Source organism: Dama dama, chromosome 3, assembly GCF_033118175.1.
Source record: "Dama dama isolate Ldn47 chromosome 3, ASM3311817v1, whole genome shotgun sequence".
NCBI lineage: Eukaryota > Metazoa > Chordata > Mammalia > Artiodactyla > Cervidae > Dama > Dama dama.
This window is the reverse complement of record NC_083683.1, coordinates 45,016,183-45,033,630: the sequence shown is the minus strand read 5'-3', so window position 1 is coordinate 45,033,630 and position 17,448 is coordinate 45,016,183. Positions and strand designations below refer to the sequence as shown.

The following is a 17,448-nucleotide window of genomic DNA, read 5'->3' as shown; positions in this document are numbered from 1 at the left end:
GATAATATATTTTAAAGGTATTGTATAGAATAAATATTTTAAAATTAAAATGAGTTTAAGAGGTTTTCTTTTTGAGTATTTCACAGCACAGTTGCAACTGGTGAGAAAATCTGAAGAGTTCAATGAAATTCATTTAATCAGAAAAATGCATTAAGAGCCACCCCTCTCTCCCCCAATACACACACACAAAATAACACAGGAATATCAGGAGTTCCTAGAGTATAAAAGAAATCCCACAATGGCAAAACAAAGGATAAGCAAATTTAACCTGAGAAGTTTGTAAAAAGCCTCGTGAACGTGGAGAAACGGTTTCGATGCAACCACTGCTGAGCCTCCTGAGGTGTGGTTGTTGGCAAGAGGTTCTGAAAAAGGGAAAGTATTTTTTTTGGTAACTAAACAGACTCAACTTTAAAAAGGTAAACACTACAACAGCCAAATCCACCCACATTCAGACAGAGTTTGCTCGGAAGCTGTTTATACATCAGGTCTTCTTTCTCTAACCATGCAAGATATCCATGAAATTCCATCTTTATCCTTCCCACTAGACCGAAAGTTCCTTAAATACAGCATAGTATCTGGTTCTTAGTCAAAATTTAATAAATGTTTGCTTAGTGAAAGAATGAATAATACTCCCTAAAAGTTGAGAATTTCTACTGAATCACACAGTCACCAAAGTATTATTAGACATCGCCAGTAACTGACATTTAACTTTGGACTTACATCTGTGACTGGAGGGGGTGGCTCTGGCTGGTGGTTTGGTGAACCATTTCTAAAGAAACATTTAAAATGAGAGGATGAGTCCATGAAACGCAGTAGGGTTTGTCGTCTCACTCTGCATCATTCTAAGTCTTAAAGCTAGAGATTTAAAGGAATTTGTACTATCTCATAAAACATTCTTAACTCTTGGATCCAACATTTCTATTCTCTATTATTTTAGCATAAAGACTTTGGGGTGGGAGGCAGTAGAAACTATGTCATTTTTTATTATTGAAGAAATTGAAAAAAATATAAAAAATCCAGTAAGTTAGGACTGATTAAATTATGGCATAAACAATACTAACATGAGCTTATTAGACTATAAAAATATCAAAATATAAAAGTAATCAATATATTACTACTATGTGAAACATACAAATATATACAAATAGATACAAGAAAAATTAGAATAAAAAGTATATAATAAAATGTGATCACACTTTTATAATAAAAAACGCAATAATTATTTTTTAAAAAGCTTCAAAAATTAGTACTAATTTGTGATCCAAGGGCTATCTCCACACCCTTGAGTATTCCCTACAGTTCTTTTTGCTCAGTAGTTTGTCCCTCTTCTCTAACGCTTACTTCTTTTATGAGAGAAAAATTAGAGCCTAATATTGAACTACATGACAAAGAGAAAATTTTAGAACTCTCAAGTTTTGCATAATATTTTAAATTCTCTATAAGTAGACTGCATAATCCATAGGGTGGTAACAGATTTTTCTTTCAAAAAATATCTTTTTCTTTTTTAAAATTTTGGCCTTTGCTGCAAAATTCAAATTTAGTAATCAACTTATCTTAGGGCCTTAGTTATCTATCTACTCCTTCTGCAACTGCTATCTAGTTTTATTCTTAATTGTTAGTTACATTTTGAATGTTTTAGCTAACCACCCCTCTCCCTTTTTTTGGCTGTGGTGCATAGCCTGCAGGATCCTAGTTCCCTGCCAGGGACTGAACCCGTGCCCCCTGCAGTGGAAGTGTGGAGTCCCAACCACTGGACCACCAGGGAATTCTCTAAGCTACCTTAATTAAATACTTTCAAAAGCAGCATGAACATAGAGCCTAAATAAACTCAAAAGCAAACATAATCAAACTAGTCACACATTTCACAACCTATTTCAAATTTCAATATGGCCTATGTAGAAAATGTGTTGAATGCTGGGACTAGAATACAACTTTTTTTTAACTGGAGTAGGCATCTATGCCAACTTTCAAACAGATTCTAGTGTCTGTACAACTGTGTTTCAGTTCCCAATGACCATGCTATAATCAGGAAGTGAAAGAACCTCAAGATAAGCAGTAAGAAGCAGGGAAAAGTCCAGAAAATCAGTCTGCAAATCACTAAACACTGACCATGATGCTATTTTCTAAGAGTGGGGAGAAGGGAATTCCCTGGAGGTCCAGAGGACTGGGTTCAATCTCTCGTTGAGGAACTAAAATCCTGTAAGTCTTGTGGCATGACCAATAAATAAATAAATAAAATAACGGGGTGGGGTGGGGGAGGCTACATAAAACTTAAGTCTCTTTTGAAGATAATCCAAACCTCAGTTAATATATAAGTCCATCAAAGACTGACCAAGTAGAAATTCTTACTGACTTGTGAAGATTTTGCTTATGGAGACATAATGAAATAATATATTTTTAGGACAAACAAGCCAATTTCACTTTCTAGACTTACCCTTCACCAAGAGAAAAACTGCTATGGGAACTGTTGAAGCCAGGTGATGGGGAATTATTGACATATGTGATCTCAGGCCACGGAGAACACTAAAAACAAAGGACAATTTAGACGCAGAAAGTACATGACTCAAGAGTTCCACCAAAACACTGTTACTTAAATAGCCCATCTTTTTTTTTTTTTTTTTTTTATTTCCAGGTGGTGCAGTGGTAAAGAACCCACCTATCAATGCAGGAGACACAAGAGAGTGCAGGTTCAATTCCTGGGTTGGGAAGATACTCTGGAGGAGGACATGGCAACCCACTCCAGTATTCTTGCCTGGAAAATTCCATGGACAGAGGAGCCTGGTAGGCTACAGTCCATGGGTTGAAGAGAATTGGATGCAACTAGGCACGCGCGCGCAGACACACACACACACAGAGTTGGTTTACAATGTGGTAGTAGTTTCAGGTGTATAGCAAAGTGAATCAGTTATACATATACCATATACCTACTCTATTTTTTTTTTTAGATTCTTTTCCTATATAGGCCATTGAAGAGTATTGAGTTGAGTTCCCTGTGCTATACAGTAGGTCCTTATCAGTTATCTATTTTATATATAGTGGTATGTATATGTCTGGAGAAGGGCATGGCAACCCACTCTGGTATTCTTGCCTGGAGAATCCCCACGGACAGAGGACACTGGTGGGCTACAGTCCATGGGTCACAGAGAGTCAGACACGACTGAGCGACTAAGCGCAGCACTGCACGGAGTGTGTACGTCAATTCCAATCTCCCAATTGAGCCCGATCCCCTGGTAACCATAAGTGTGTTTTCCACATCTGTAACTCTATTTCTGTTTTGTAGATAAGTTCATTTGTCGAATAGCACACCTTTTTTTTTTGGCCATTCCGTGCAGCATGTAGGATCTTAGTTCTCTAATCAGGTACTGAACCTGTGACCCCTGAATTGGGAGCGTGGAGTCTTAACCACTGAACCAGCAGAGAAGTCCCTCAAAAAGCACATCTTGATTAGTAAATCTTAATTCCTCATAAGTCCTCACAAATAAGAGGACAAATAAGTTTTGATCAGACTAGAACTGATGTTTCTTCTATTTTTTTTTTAAATTGAAATATAACTGACAAATATTTATAGTATTAGTTTTAGGTATACAACATAATGATAATATGTATACAGTTGACCCTTGAGCAACATAGCTGTTAGGGGTACCATCTCCTTCTCTACCGTCAAAAATCTGGGTATAACCTGATAGTCAGTCCCCTGTATCTGCACCCCCTATATTCAACTGCAAACCATGTAGTACTGTAATCCACAGTTGTCTGCGTATTCAGTCATGTTTCACTCTTCACAACCTGATGGACTGTAGTCATTTCCTCCACCGGGGGAATCTTCCTGACCCAGAGATTGAACCCAAGTCTCTTGCATCAGCAGGCTGATTCTTTACTACTGTGTCACCAGGGAAGCCCTAGTATTAATACATATTTAGCAGGGAAAAAAAAAAAATCTATGTATAAATAGATCCATGACATTCAAACCTGTGATGTTCAAGGGTCAATACGGAATTACAAAATAACTGGATATTTCTTTTAAGAGTAAAAAGTTCTGATTGAAACTGTCACCCAAAGAAATACTGTTACCTCTGTGAGTATAGTCGTCTCATAGGAAGGCTGATATTTCTCCTTCTCATGAGGTGTTCGTTTCTCCATTTTCTCCCTATCTGTTTTTTGTTTTCTGTCTGCACCTTTGGGCTGAAAGGAGAAATATTCCATTTTAAACTCAAGTACTCACCCTTCGATTCAACATTACTTCTACAAACTTAGAATAATCACTTGTGAAACAAAAAGGTATATATACAATGAGGTAAAGACAAGATCCATCGTTAAATCTAAGTCTGAAAATGGGATATTTAAATGTGTAATGGAATTGAAGGTAAGAGATCTATAGCTTCAGACATGGAAAAATCTCTAAAGCACATAGTTATGCAAAAAGCAAGCTTCAAAACAATTCATACAATACAATTCTGTTTATGTTTCAAAGAAAGGAAAATACGTGTATATCTATGTACATGTGTACATAAGAGCACAGAAGTGAATTAAAATATATATGAAATTATTGACACTGGTTACCTCTGAGGAGAGGTTGGGGGCGTCAGGGTAAGAGTGGTAAAGGGGGACTTCATGTCATGCTCCAAATACTTTCATATTAATGAATCTTGCAATGAGAAGATATTTATCCATATGATATCCCTACAATCCCTTTTCCAAGTTCCCCTTCTCCCACCATCCCTATTTAAACTTCTTTACTGGGCAGCTCAGTAGTTATTTCACTAACTCTAATTAAGGTTGGGGGCTTTCATAGTTTTTGAAAAGAGACAAGCTGACTCTCTCACTTGGTGGCTAACGTTGCAAATGAAAGACAAGGAAAAAAAGTCCAAGGACCAGCACAAAGCCCAGGAATACCTTGAAGACTTTGATCTGGCAGCTGGCTGAGTGTAAGTGCTCAGTATACTCCCCGTTCTCATTCTCCTTGAAGGTATCAATTTGCACTCGAAATGGCACTCCCTTCTCACCACCATGTTTCCTCATGGTGAACTCTGTGCTAATACAATGCACCTGAAAAGAATACACCATCCAGCCAGGTTTCAGTACTATTAGGAGCCAAACCAGTCAGCAACATTTTAGGGCAACAGCAAAACCTTTAAACACCTACAAAAAAAAACATACTCTTTCTGATCATGAAGAATTTTTACTCTCATGAGGAAATGAGGAAAACGTCAATGATTTACAAATGCAAACAAAGTAAATGTACAGCTCTAATGTTAACAAAAAGCTTCTCTGAGGAATTCATTAATTATTTCAGAAAAGACAGAGTTAACATAAAAGAGAAATGGTTTCTGTTAATGAAACTCTCCTGAAATTTATGGTAGATTTTAGAAAACAAAGGCATCATCCATGCTGGGAGAATAGTAAATATGAAAGCTCATGAGCAATAGGAAGAAAACTGTTTGCTAGGCTACTGCATAAAGTCCAAGATCTTAATAAATCTTCACAGTGGAGCCCTGGTTGACCAAATACTAGCCTGGGTAAGTTATTAACTTATCTAAGACTCAAGGAATATTCTTACTCCACAGGATTCTTGTTGAAAGTCTTAAAATCATGGGTAAAAAGTGTTAACACAGTGACTATCTGATGAGAAGCACTCAATAAACTACTGGCTATCATTACAAATAAGAGTTTTCAGGCAGTCTACCCAAAGGACATAATCAGATATGCAAATCAAATTCTAACTATGAAGATGTTCAAAATAACTTCTTTGGTAGTACTGAAAAATGAGGACAGTCTCAATGCTAGACAACTGTTATGTAAGTTTATCTCAAGAATAAAATATTATGCAGGCATTAGCAAGTATTTTTGAGAGAAACAAATAAACTGGGAAGAGCAACTCAGAAACTCCTCTTTGCTTTTACATGTTGAGAAGTCTGCACTTGTTTAGAAGTTTACAGGTTGTAACCCTGGAAAGATTTCAAATTCAATACGTTTTTATCCTTTAAGGACCAAACTGGCGGTAAGGTATCCTTTTTAAAACTGGAGCCCTGTCCACAGTGTCTTACCTGAATAAACACAGACGTCCTTTTCGCAGGGTCCCACAGGAACTCCACTGTGTTTAGTTGGTTTGGGTTAGCCCTAGGATCGATTATACCCACAGACATTGGGATATCTGAGAAATAAATGGTGATCATTGAACAATTCTGGGTGCTACTGGGTTTAAATAAGAAAGCACCGATTCTTCTATCATTGGTCCCAAATTACCAAGATACCCTAATACCTCTTTTTTTTTTTTTTTTGCCAAAAAAGAGTTCAATTAGAGCTAAAATTGATCTAAGTACTTTCCTTCTGAGCATCTCTTTTCCACTTTAAAAAGACAATTTATGAATAGTTTCTTTTTAATTTGCCAGAATTCTACTTAAAGATAAATTTAGTCTATGCACTGGCTCTAGTGTCATGAAAAATTTAATTTACAGTCTGCTTCACTTACAGTTTTAAGGACAGTGTTACTGCTAGAGAAAAACTAAGAGGATTGTTATAGAAGGATAAAGCAGAGTGTCCTAATAAAGACAGAAATCACTGCATCACAAATATAAATGGGTAAATTTAACATAACAGTTGATGCTGACTCATGAAGTCATCAAAGAATCCTGTAATATAATGACACAACTTATACTCAAGAGGGGAGGAAAATGAATGGGCTTTAGAACTTTACTTTCTGTTCCATATGGCATATATTTAAATATTATTTCCTGACTGCTATTAATAATTCAAATTGAGGGATAAGGCCAGCTAATATTTGCTATTATAACTATGCTATAACTTCTCTACTGTTTTAATATCAATGATTCAAACAACAAAGCATTAAGTGGGTCCCACTCCACACTATTAGCTGTGTTGGACTTATCCTAAAGTCAGTTTATCAAACGGATATCAAGATATCTGTAGGAGAACCAGTGTTTTCTCAGATAAAATTAGTAATACTTAGGTCTGTTTAGCAACTATGTTTACCAATAGGAGATAATAACCAATAAGAGATCAAGAACAGATGCCAGAACTAAAAGTATATTCATGAAGAGAGGCTAACACTGTCGAGTTTGGATGTATGTGTGTGTGTGTACCACATCTTCTTTATCCATTTAACTGTTGATGGACACTTAGGTTGTACACACATCTTGGCAACTGTAAATAATGCTGCTAGCATATTAAAAAGCAGAGCCAACAAAGGTCCGTCTAGTCAAGGCTATGGTTTTTCCAGTGGTCATGTATAGATGGGAGAGTTGGACTGTGAAGAAATCTGAGTGCCAAAAAATTGATGCTTTTGAACTGTGGTGTTGGAGAAAAGACTCTTGAGAGTCCCTTGGACTGCAAGGAGATCCAACCAGTCCATCCTAAAGATCAGTCCTGGGTGTTCATTGGAAGGACTGATGCTGAAGCTGAAACTCCAGTACTGTGGCCACCTCATGTGAAGAGTTGACTCATTAGAAAAGACCCTGATGCTGGGAGGGATTGGGGGCAGGAGGAGAAGGGGACGACAGAGGATGAGATGGCTGGATGGCATCACCGCCTCGATAGACATGAGTCTGAGTAAACTCCGGGAGTTGGTGATGGACAGGGAGGCCTGGCGTGCTGCGTTTCATGGGGTCACAAAGAGTCCAACTTAAGGGAACTGATGAACAGTTGAGGTGCATGTATCTTTTTGAATTGGTGTTTTTGTTTCTTTTAGATACATACCCAGGAGTGGAAATGTTAGGTCATATGATAGTTCTATTTTTAGCTTTCTGAGAAACCTCCATACTGTTTTCCACAGTGGCTATACCAACTTAATTTCCACAACAGTGTATAAGGGTTCCCAAAGAGAAGGAAACTGTAACACATGCTACTATATGTATGAATCTTGAGGGTTATGTTAACTGAAATAACCCAGTCACAAAAAGACAAATACTGAATGATTTCATTTATATGAAGCACCTATAGCAGTTAAATTCATACAGATAAAAAGTGGAATGGTGGTTACCAGGGGCTGGGGAGAGGAAGGAATGAGAAATTGTTGTTTCACGGATATAGAGTTTCAGTTTCGCGAGATGAAAAAAATTATAGAGATGGATGGTAGTGATGGTTTCTGCAACAATGTGCATGTACTTAATGCAACTGAATTATATCCTTAAGAATGGTTAAAATGGCAAATCTTATATATATTTTACCACAACTAAATTAAAAAACAAAAACAAAAATCACTCTTTAGTAATGGATGCAGTTGTTACAGAACTGAAGTGTCGACACTTTCAACTTGAATTTTGGAACCATTATACCAGTAATATTTTATGCTTAGTTCATGTTAATTAAGCCCCTGGAGCATTCTGAGTCAAGGCAAATGTCAAGTAAAGAAAACCAATTCACAGACCATAGGTAAAGGCATTTCCTAAGCAATGGATTCTCTTAACTTACCTATGTCAAGAATTCTATCTCCAGGTCGGTTCCACCTCCAGCCCTCCAGCTGCTGATGTTCTGTGTACTGTAGACGTCTGTCATGGAACACAACACGGAATATACTCTAAAAGGAAACGACAAAATCAAATGATAACAGGATCCCTTAAAAATCAGTACTGACAAAGAAAACTAGCAGGAGTCACCCCCAGTTGGCTTCTAGACACAACCTAAAATTATTTTTCTTGAGACCTGTTTTACTTTAAAACCTATACCATTCTATATTTCCAGGCAAACTTTATAATTGCTCAGATATAATCTTCATAGTTAACTAGTACCATAATTAAAACGGCTTACATTAGCTCTGACTGGTAACTAGGCATAAAGAACTCCCACCGGAAGCATTACTACATGTGTCTACTGCTACCATGTGATGTCTGGCTCAGTTCTTTAGATGTATATGAAATTCTTACCAAGTCCCTTGCTTGCTAACCCACCATACAACCTGTAAACGAGGGTAGTTAAGGGCTACTTCCATCAACTTTCCTTTTGTTACTCTTACATTGTGGAGATGCGTGTTAACATCTCTCTCATCATCTTCTACAGCAGCTGACCAAACTCCTCCATCTCAATTATACTGTGAATTCATTACTATCAGTCCAGACTAAGAAAACTGCTATTCATCAACAGTAGCTCCTGGTTTCCTTGCTACTAGACCAAGTATCCAAAGACACACTGGAACTTCTCTAAAGACCTCAAGGAGGCTACTTTATTCCACCCAAAAAGAACTTCACTGAGTCATGAGACTTTCCAGGCCTGGTATGGTAAGTTTTCTCTTTTGACAGCTCTGAAAAATCCAGGTGAATAGGTGGGTTCATTCTGCCCCCTAAGAAATAACACAGCAGTTTACCACTCTGCCAACACACTATAGTAGGTGAGACATTACCACCAAGCCCCTCAGAAAAGAAAAAATATTAATCCAAAAAGGGTCAGTTCTTGTTTTCTTTTACCTTCACCAACTTGCCATTAATTTCTGGAAGTTCTCCAAGTTTCCTATTGTCTAGCATTCGGATTTCATAAGACTGTCCTAGAAGAAAAAAGTAACTATATATTATATTTATCATAGGTTAACTTCTCAAGATTCAAAAAGAATAAAATTCAGTTGTCTGAATACACATGAGTGTAACAGTATTAGTATTAGTAACAACTATAATCCTTTACTATATGCCAGGCACAATGCTAAATGTTTGTCATAAATTATATCATTTAATTGATACAACTCTCTAAGGTATTAACAATTTCAGTTTCACATATAAGGAAACTGAAATGCAGAGTTTAATCAACTTGTCCAAGGTCACACAACTAGTAAATGAAAGAGCTGGATCCAGTAATACTTCTCAGACAGTAACAAACAGGGATGTTCAGGGAACAGGGATTAGAAAAAGGGAGATTGGAACTAAAAATGGGCAGGCAGAGGAAAGAAACTGGTAATGTTTATCAAATACAACACTGAAACTCAAATTTCTAAAGTAAGTTTTTATTTTTTTTTTAAGTAAGTTTTTGACTTTAACAGGTCACACTAGAAAGGTATAGTTTTTACACGTAAGTGTACCCAATTAAATATCACAAACCCAGTAGGTCCATAAACTATACCAATGAGTAAGACCACATCTCACCTTGATTGAGATATGTCAGAGTCTCATCATGGAGTTTCACTGCTGGGGAGGTGGCAGCACACAACACGTATTGAAAAGGGAGGATTTTATTTTCATTATCTGGAGGCAGACTTGATTCTTCTTGCTTAAAGATGGGCAGTGCAAGGACATCACTAAAATAAAACAAATGCCTGACTTTAACATCTGACAATGGTGTAAGAGCAGATTTAATACTGAAACCTTTAACTGCAGTTTGCTTTCAGAAACCATAAACATTACTCACCGTGAAGTTTCTTCCTAACCATCCAGTTCAGGTTACCTGCTGGGATATCCCTCTGACCCCAACAATGTGGGCAGTGACAGACATTCACTGCTAAAAATCACTTAAGTGTCCAAAGAGCGTTTCTAGGAATCACAGACAGGGGTTCCTAAAACGGCTCTGAAAATTGTATGCAGGGTTCCAAAATGTCAATTTAGGACACTCGGTGATGTGTTTGTTCTCAGAAAGGCACCAACTGCAGTATTTTTATAACCACATCAGCTCATCTACTGTAAAGATTTAAACAAGAATCAAAATTCCAAGAAACCAAATGAAAAGCACAAATCAATGACCAGTATTATTTCAAGGTCAACTCACTTTCTATGGAATACAACTAACATGGAGATATCCCTACCAGCAATCTCTTCCAAGAAAAAGCTTCTTATATTTCCATCAGTTTATCTAAACTTGCAAACCAAACACACATATCTGATGAATTCTAGTATGTTACTCCTTCTGGTGTCCTAGTTAAACAGTAGGGGACCAAGTTAGAAGTCCTGGGTTTCAGTCTCTAAAACCCTTGGGCAAATCTTAGGCAAGTTCTTTTGAGTGTTCATCGCTTCATCTATAAAATGGGAACCACATCTGCTGTCAAGAATAAGTATATGGGAAAGTATTTAGAAAATAATAAGGGGCTAAAATGGATGTAAAAGATAAGCAATAATTTCCTGTCAGAACCTCTAGCCATGGTTAGTGAGAAAGAATATCCTGGGCCCTGGAGACCAACTGTTATGATCAGCATTCAGCACAGATCAAACTTTAAAAGGATTTTAAGAGCTGTGTCAAATTAAAGAGCATTTCCTATTATCTCAAGACATGCCACAAAATTCTCAAAATAAAATGTATTTTAATTTAAAGACTATGTATACATACTCACTAGGGCAGCTAAAATGAAGAGGAAGGAGAACCCAAGTGTTGGCAAGGATGTGGAGCAACTAGAACTCTCATCCTTAGCCAGTAGGAATGTAAAATGATGCAACCACTTTAGAAAAATGGTAGGCAGTCTCTTACAAGAGTAAACATGCATTGGCCCCTTAATCCAGCAATTCTATTCATAGATATTTATCCAAGAGAAATGAAAGTATAAGACCAGCCAAAGACTTACACATACATATCCATAGCATACAAGCAAAAACTGGAAAGAGTCCAAATGTTCATAACTAAGAAAATGGATATATTTAATATAAACTGCAGCATACTCATACAATGGACTACTACTCAGCAAAACAAGGAACTCAACAAAATGGTTGAATCTCACAGATGTGATATTGAACCAAAGAAATCAGAAAAATGAATATATTAATATAATGCATGATATATGATGTTCTAAAACAAGCAAAATTAAAAAGGACAGTGACTTCCTACCAGGGCAGGGGTCAACCGTGAAGGTATACAAGGGAATTTTCTAGAATATAAAAGTGTTCTATATTATGTTAGGTATATGGATTACACAGTTGTAAAGTACAGCTGAAATTCACGTTAACATATATAAATTTTACTAAAAAAAAAAAAAAATTAGTAAGTGGAGGATGAGAAATGGTAGGGGCTTCCCAGGTGGTGCTGGTAGTAAAGAATCTATAAAAGAGTCGTAATACATAATATTTAAAGCTGGGGGATACGTACAAGAGGATGTGTACAAAATCATTATTTTCTTAATATATGTTTGAAATTTTCTATAATAAAGTGTTTTTTTAAATAGAAAAAATATGCATAGGACACAGCGTACTTGCACATATAAAAGAAAGGTAAAAGATACACGACATAAACAGTTGACACTAAAAGGTTAGAGGTCAGGGATGCAGTGACTCATCAACATTCTCCACATTCAAAATGAAATACACTCAAACTTTTACCTATAATTTAAATATTATGCTTATATTATAAACAAGAGATCAACATCAACTTTACTAAGCACAGGTGGAAAGGCAATTCCTTATGTGTACCTATATCCCTCAGCAGTCTCCCAAACATTAGATTATAAAATTATTACATTCAGGCAAAAACAATCATTTATAGAAAAATGACTATAACCATGCAAATCACAAAAACATCGTAAGTCTTACTGGAATATAAAACAAGCAACAAATGTTCTGATTACTGATCTAAGAATACACATAATAAAAATTTAATGGTATAAATGCTAAAGGAAAAAAAAGGAGGGTCAGAAAAGAAAGAAATTTCTCTTTCAACTGACATCTAATGTTTAGCAAGGCTATATGCATTATGAGTTGAATCCGGGAAGCCGAGATGCAAACCAGTATTCATGAAACACAGGTTTCTTACAGCCAAAAAGAATTTCAAAAGCAAGAAAAACAAAGCGTGCTTTCCTTTTCCTCAGGTCTGGAGGCGTGTGTCCTTTGTTCACACCGTGGTGTTAAGGGTGGAGAAGGCAGGGAATCCTTTCTATCCACATTAATTTGTCAGGGGAGATGTACTATGGTACCTTTGAGATAACAGTATAAAACGTAGAAGCACTGGGGTTTCTAGAAAAGTACTCTGTCCCAGTTCTTCTTCTCAGGAAAATGAGGAAGCTACCACTGCTTCCATAGCAAACAGTGTGGAAAGTAAAGCAAAATTAAGAAACATGATATCAGTCTTCAGGAGTCTTAGCTGCCTTATCATTCCCAAATGCATCATACCTGATGGTTCCTTGAAAGATTCCTGATGACTACCAAGAATCAAGGCCAATCAGATTTTGCAACATAGCAACAGCTGAAACACTATAAATGTAGGGTGGTTGTGTTGTTTTGTTCTCAAGTTATCAGTGCCTAGTGAGGTTAATATATAACAACAGTTTCTAGTCTTCTCAATATAATGTGGCATTATACCTAGCCCCTCGTGACTAAGCAAAGGGCTGTCAATTGAGGCTAGAAATCTAAAACTGATTCTACAAGCTACCCCTAAAATCAACTCAGAACAGTACAGCCAACCCAAGTACTCCCTCATTAGAGATTTTAAAATCTAAAATCCTTGATTATAATCACTCGTGTTCTTGCCACATGAGCTGCTTTTACTCTGCTGTGGGAGCAAGAATCCATTCAGCTCCACATTCTTAGAAGTGAAGGCTAAAGGTCACTGATAAACACAGCTCTAGGGCCCTGCTTATCCCACAACAATAACAGTTCAGCAGGAAACAATTTTGAAATATGGAAGTCTGTTCCTTCTCTGACGTAAACTGAGTGCCGCTTTGGAAAACCAACTCTCGTGAACTCTAAGTGGTTCTTACCAATTTAGCATTTTATTGTATTCTCTGCCTCATATACTTAATTCATTCCAGTGAAACATGAGCTGTTTAAAGGGAATAACTACTCCTTGGTGTGCTGAAATACTTGTTGACATGATTTATATTTTTGTTTATTTGCCTGCATTCTCCAGAATATTCAGTCCTAATATATTCTGATCATTTATGAATTCTCAACATTTCACAGTATCTCTGGTTAAATGTAAGGATACAGAAACCTTACCTGTTAAAGTTGACTGCATGTTAAAAATCTGTGCCACTAAGTAGAAAACCACCCCTGAGTGTAGAGGGCTAGCAGAAAGCATCTGACTGGAAGTCATTGAGGAAAAGGAACAGTATCAGGTACGCGCTTTCCTGTTCGTAACTGGGATTCCATGAGGAGCCGCTTCATGGCCCCCCGACGTATAAATTACCCTTTTGAGATAAGGCAGCCTCTGAATGGTCTCTACTAGTGCACACCTACAATTTAACCTTCTCCCTCAGGCCTGCCAGTTCCCGAACCCTCTTCTAGAGAGCCTGCAGCAAAGAGAGGAAGAGGTTTGATGAGCTTTACCTTGAGTTAAGAGAGGTAAACAGAAAGGTGTCCATAGCAACTAAGGAAATTAGAAACTAACTTGGGACAAGAAGATGCCATGAACGTCTAACTTCCCTATTTATAATACTTTAGACTCCATCACGATGAAAAGAAAACATGTCAATATTCCTATGTTAGTTACAGCATGAAAGGACAAGAACGGAAAAGACTATACATCCTACTCTGAGGTCAGCCTCAAAAGAAAAAAAGTAAAAATAAATAAATAAAAAGAAAAAAAGTATCCAGTAAATAACTGGCTATGACACTTTTAAAGAGGAGACGACAGCAGAATGATTTCCTGGGATTTGTGGGAAGGATGGAAGGGCAGATAAGGGAGGACACCTGGCAAGAAGAGATGCCCTGAAAGTTTTACTATGAAGCCAGTGAGATGCCCTAACTACTGAGTAATGGTGAAATCAGCTAACTTTCTTGGTAAGCGTCCTCTGTCACAAGTGATAAAAGATGTTTGCTACCTGATCAACTGGTGAAGATTTTTCAACTAAAAAGCAGCATATATGGTTAAAAAAAAAAAAAAAAAAAGTCTGCCTGGCTAGTTGTTTATTATCCAGAAAACAGAAGAGACAAGAATTATAATTCTGAATCTAAGTTGACCAAGAAAGAGAAACTGATTGCAAAAGAGGAAGTGCTGGGAGCCTCAAATGAAAGCAACCAAGCCAGGTAAGCTGGGAGAAGAATAAGGAACACAGTAAGAGCAGGGTTCAAACAGTGAAGAAGACAGGACCCAAGCTCACGGTCTGAGATGAAAAAAAAGTCCTCAAAAATGAAATCTGCCAATCCCAAGTTATCTGAGATAAAGGGGAAAAAGAAGGTAGGTATCCACACAGAGTGGATGGAAAGCTCACCAATCAACACAGAATTGGACATGCACAAGAAAAATATACATATATAAAAGGGGAAAACTATATTTTAAAAAGTGGCAACAATATATAAAAGGAACAAGCTTGAGTTGAAGCCCAGACTGTGCTGAGACCTGCAAAAAAAGGTAAGGGAAAGCACAGGTCCACCTTTTGTTGTATATGACACATAATTAATATAAAAAAGAGACAGGAGAACATCTCAATTCCTGGTTTTTCTTCTATCTTTTCTGTAAAGAAACACCATCTTAAGAATAGAAAAAGAAGACCAAATATGGGATTAATGGATCACAATACATAAGGAGACTATCAAAAAGTGCCAGGAATGAAATTACATACTTGGATGAAACTGTACACCAGGAAAATTAGGGAATGAGAAGATGAGATCTATAGGTGACACTCAGTATGTAAACTCAGACAAATCTCATGGTTCTGATAATGCCAAACATCACTAGCTTTTTATGTCTGTAGTAGCAATTTTCAACATGAAAAGAGAGTATATTCTTCACACCTTACACCACAGTGATCTGATATGAAATCCAAGGCAAGACTGCAGAAACAGCTATTAAAAGAATGCCCCCCCCAAAAAAGAATGCCCAACTGTTCAGTCGTGTCTGATTTTTTGAGACCCCAGGGACAGCAGCCTGCCAGGCTCCTCTGTCCATGAGATTTTCCTGGCAAGAACATTGGAGTGGGTTGCCATTTCCTCGTCCAGGAGATCTTTCAAACCCAAGGATCGAACCTGCGTCTTCTGCACTGCAAGTAGGATTCTTTGCCGCTAAGCCACCAGGGAAGCCCATTAAAAGAACAGATTGTGAGTATTCACGCAGGGCATCAAGGATCGCTAGAAACCATAACCAAAGTACCTCATTTTCCTTTTTAAATGTGGTTGGACAAAGGAATGTTATGAACATAAATATTTCTGGATTTCAGCAATGTATAAAATAGTCTCTCTTGAGATCTTTGTTGAAGGTGAAACATATGTATTCTGTCAAGTGGTTAAGATAACTACTATATGCAAACTGCACCTACAGTGAGGGTAAGTCTGGAAGAAGGTTTAGTGAAACTCCACAGGACCTCAGGGAAACCTGTCCTCTGCAACATTTCTTATAAATAAATGACTTGGATGAGGACACTTAACAGGATGATGATCAAATATGCAAATGACAGGAATCTGGGATGGGAAAGCAATATCATATATTATAAAATCAACTTTTAAAGTAATCCTAAGTGGCTGGAATAGAAGGCTAAATCTAACAGGATAAACTTTAATAAGGATAAATATAAAGTCATGCACTTAGAATTAACATCAACAAAATGGCCCGATATATGTGAGAAAGACTAGGACTTAAAAAAAAAAAAATCTATTTCTGTGAGACAAAATGTGATATGGCTGGCTGCCCAAAATGCTGATAATCAGGTTTCATTAAAAGTAATGTCTGAGGACGGAAATGACATTCTTCTCTATGCAAACTAGCCTACTTGAGAACTGTGCTTAGCTCTGAATGTGGAACTTTAAAAAGACTTTAAAAATCTAAGGAAATAGATGAGAATAAATGAGGGGATCTAACATCATGTTGTTTGAAGAGTAAGTGAAGGCAATGATGTTTCAGGCAAAGAAGTCTTGTTAGGTCTACTAAGAGATTCAACGATCAGTTTAGGACTGACCAGTTCAGAGTTGGCCTCATTTTAATCATTAAATTAAGCCAATCAAAAATAAATCACAAAATCAATTAAATGGTTTTATTATTCTAAAAAGATGAAATGTCTTGAGCCTGCTCCAGTTTTACAAGATCACTGGGATAGGCCTAGAAAGCCTATGTGTTATCAGAAAAGACTATACGGCATATAGTGCCCTCCAGAAGAAATATCACAAGCTCACTGCTACTAGAGTCCAAAGCGTATTACTCTGTATCATCTGCTACAGAAAGCAATGACCAAATAATAACTATAAAGCCTGTATACTGGCTAGACCAACTGGCTTATAAACCTTCCTACATATTTTTACAATTCTTCATTTTTACCTTTGTGTATTTGCCATGACAAAACAAGTACTACACAAATCATAATAAAGGCACAGATAACATCAAGGCACGCTAAATCTTCTTTATAACAAATCCAGAGACTCGTCAGTATAGTTTTTCCTAACACAGATGATTCCTAAAAATTGTATTCTTGATAAAAGACATAAAAAGGGTTTCAATTCTTAAACAAAATCTACACTTTCTTTTGGCCAAAGATAATTCTAATGAATTCTACTTGGATCACACTCTCCTCTGGCTAAACTATGTATGAACTAGCTGGCAAGTAGAACATGTTTCCTGAAGTATTGATAACTCCCTCTTTAAAAAGAAAACTTCAATAATTCATTCAAATAT

General features: G+C 36.9%; 1 protein-coding gene across 3 annotated transcripts in view; it reads right to left on the bottom strand.

The window, feature by feature from the left end:
• TFCP2 (transcription factor CP2) overlaps positions 1-17,448 on the bottom strand; it is a 50,779-nt gene that overhangs the window by 6,384 nt on the left and 26,947 nt on the right. For all 3 annotated transcript variants that reach the window (XM_061127669.1, XM_061127660.1, XM_061127651.1), the window contains exons 2-10: positions 10,083-10,234; positions 9,417-9,493; positions 8,428-8,533; positions 6,045-6,151; positions 4,894-5,046; positions 4,072-4,182; positions 2,435-2,523; positions 721-769; positions 269-362 (exon numbers count right to left, since the gene is read on the bottom strand). In XM_061127669.1, coding sequence (XP_060983652.1) covers positions 269-362; positions 721-769; positions 2,435-2,523; positions 4,072-4,182; positions 4,894-5,046; positions 6,045-6,151; positions 8,428-8,533; positions 9,417-9,493; positions 10,083-10,234 — 938 coding nt within the window. The remainder of the gene's footprint in view (positions 1-268; positions 363-720; positions 770-2,434; positions 2,524-4,071; positions 4,183-4,893; positions 5,047-6,044; positions 6,152-8,427; positions 8,534-9,416; positions 9,494-10,082; positions 10,235-17,448) is intronic.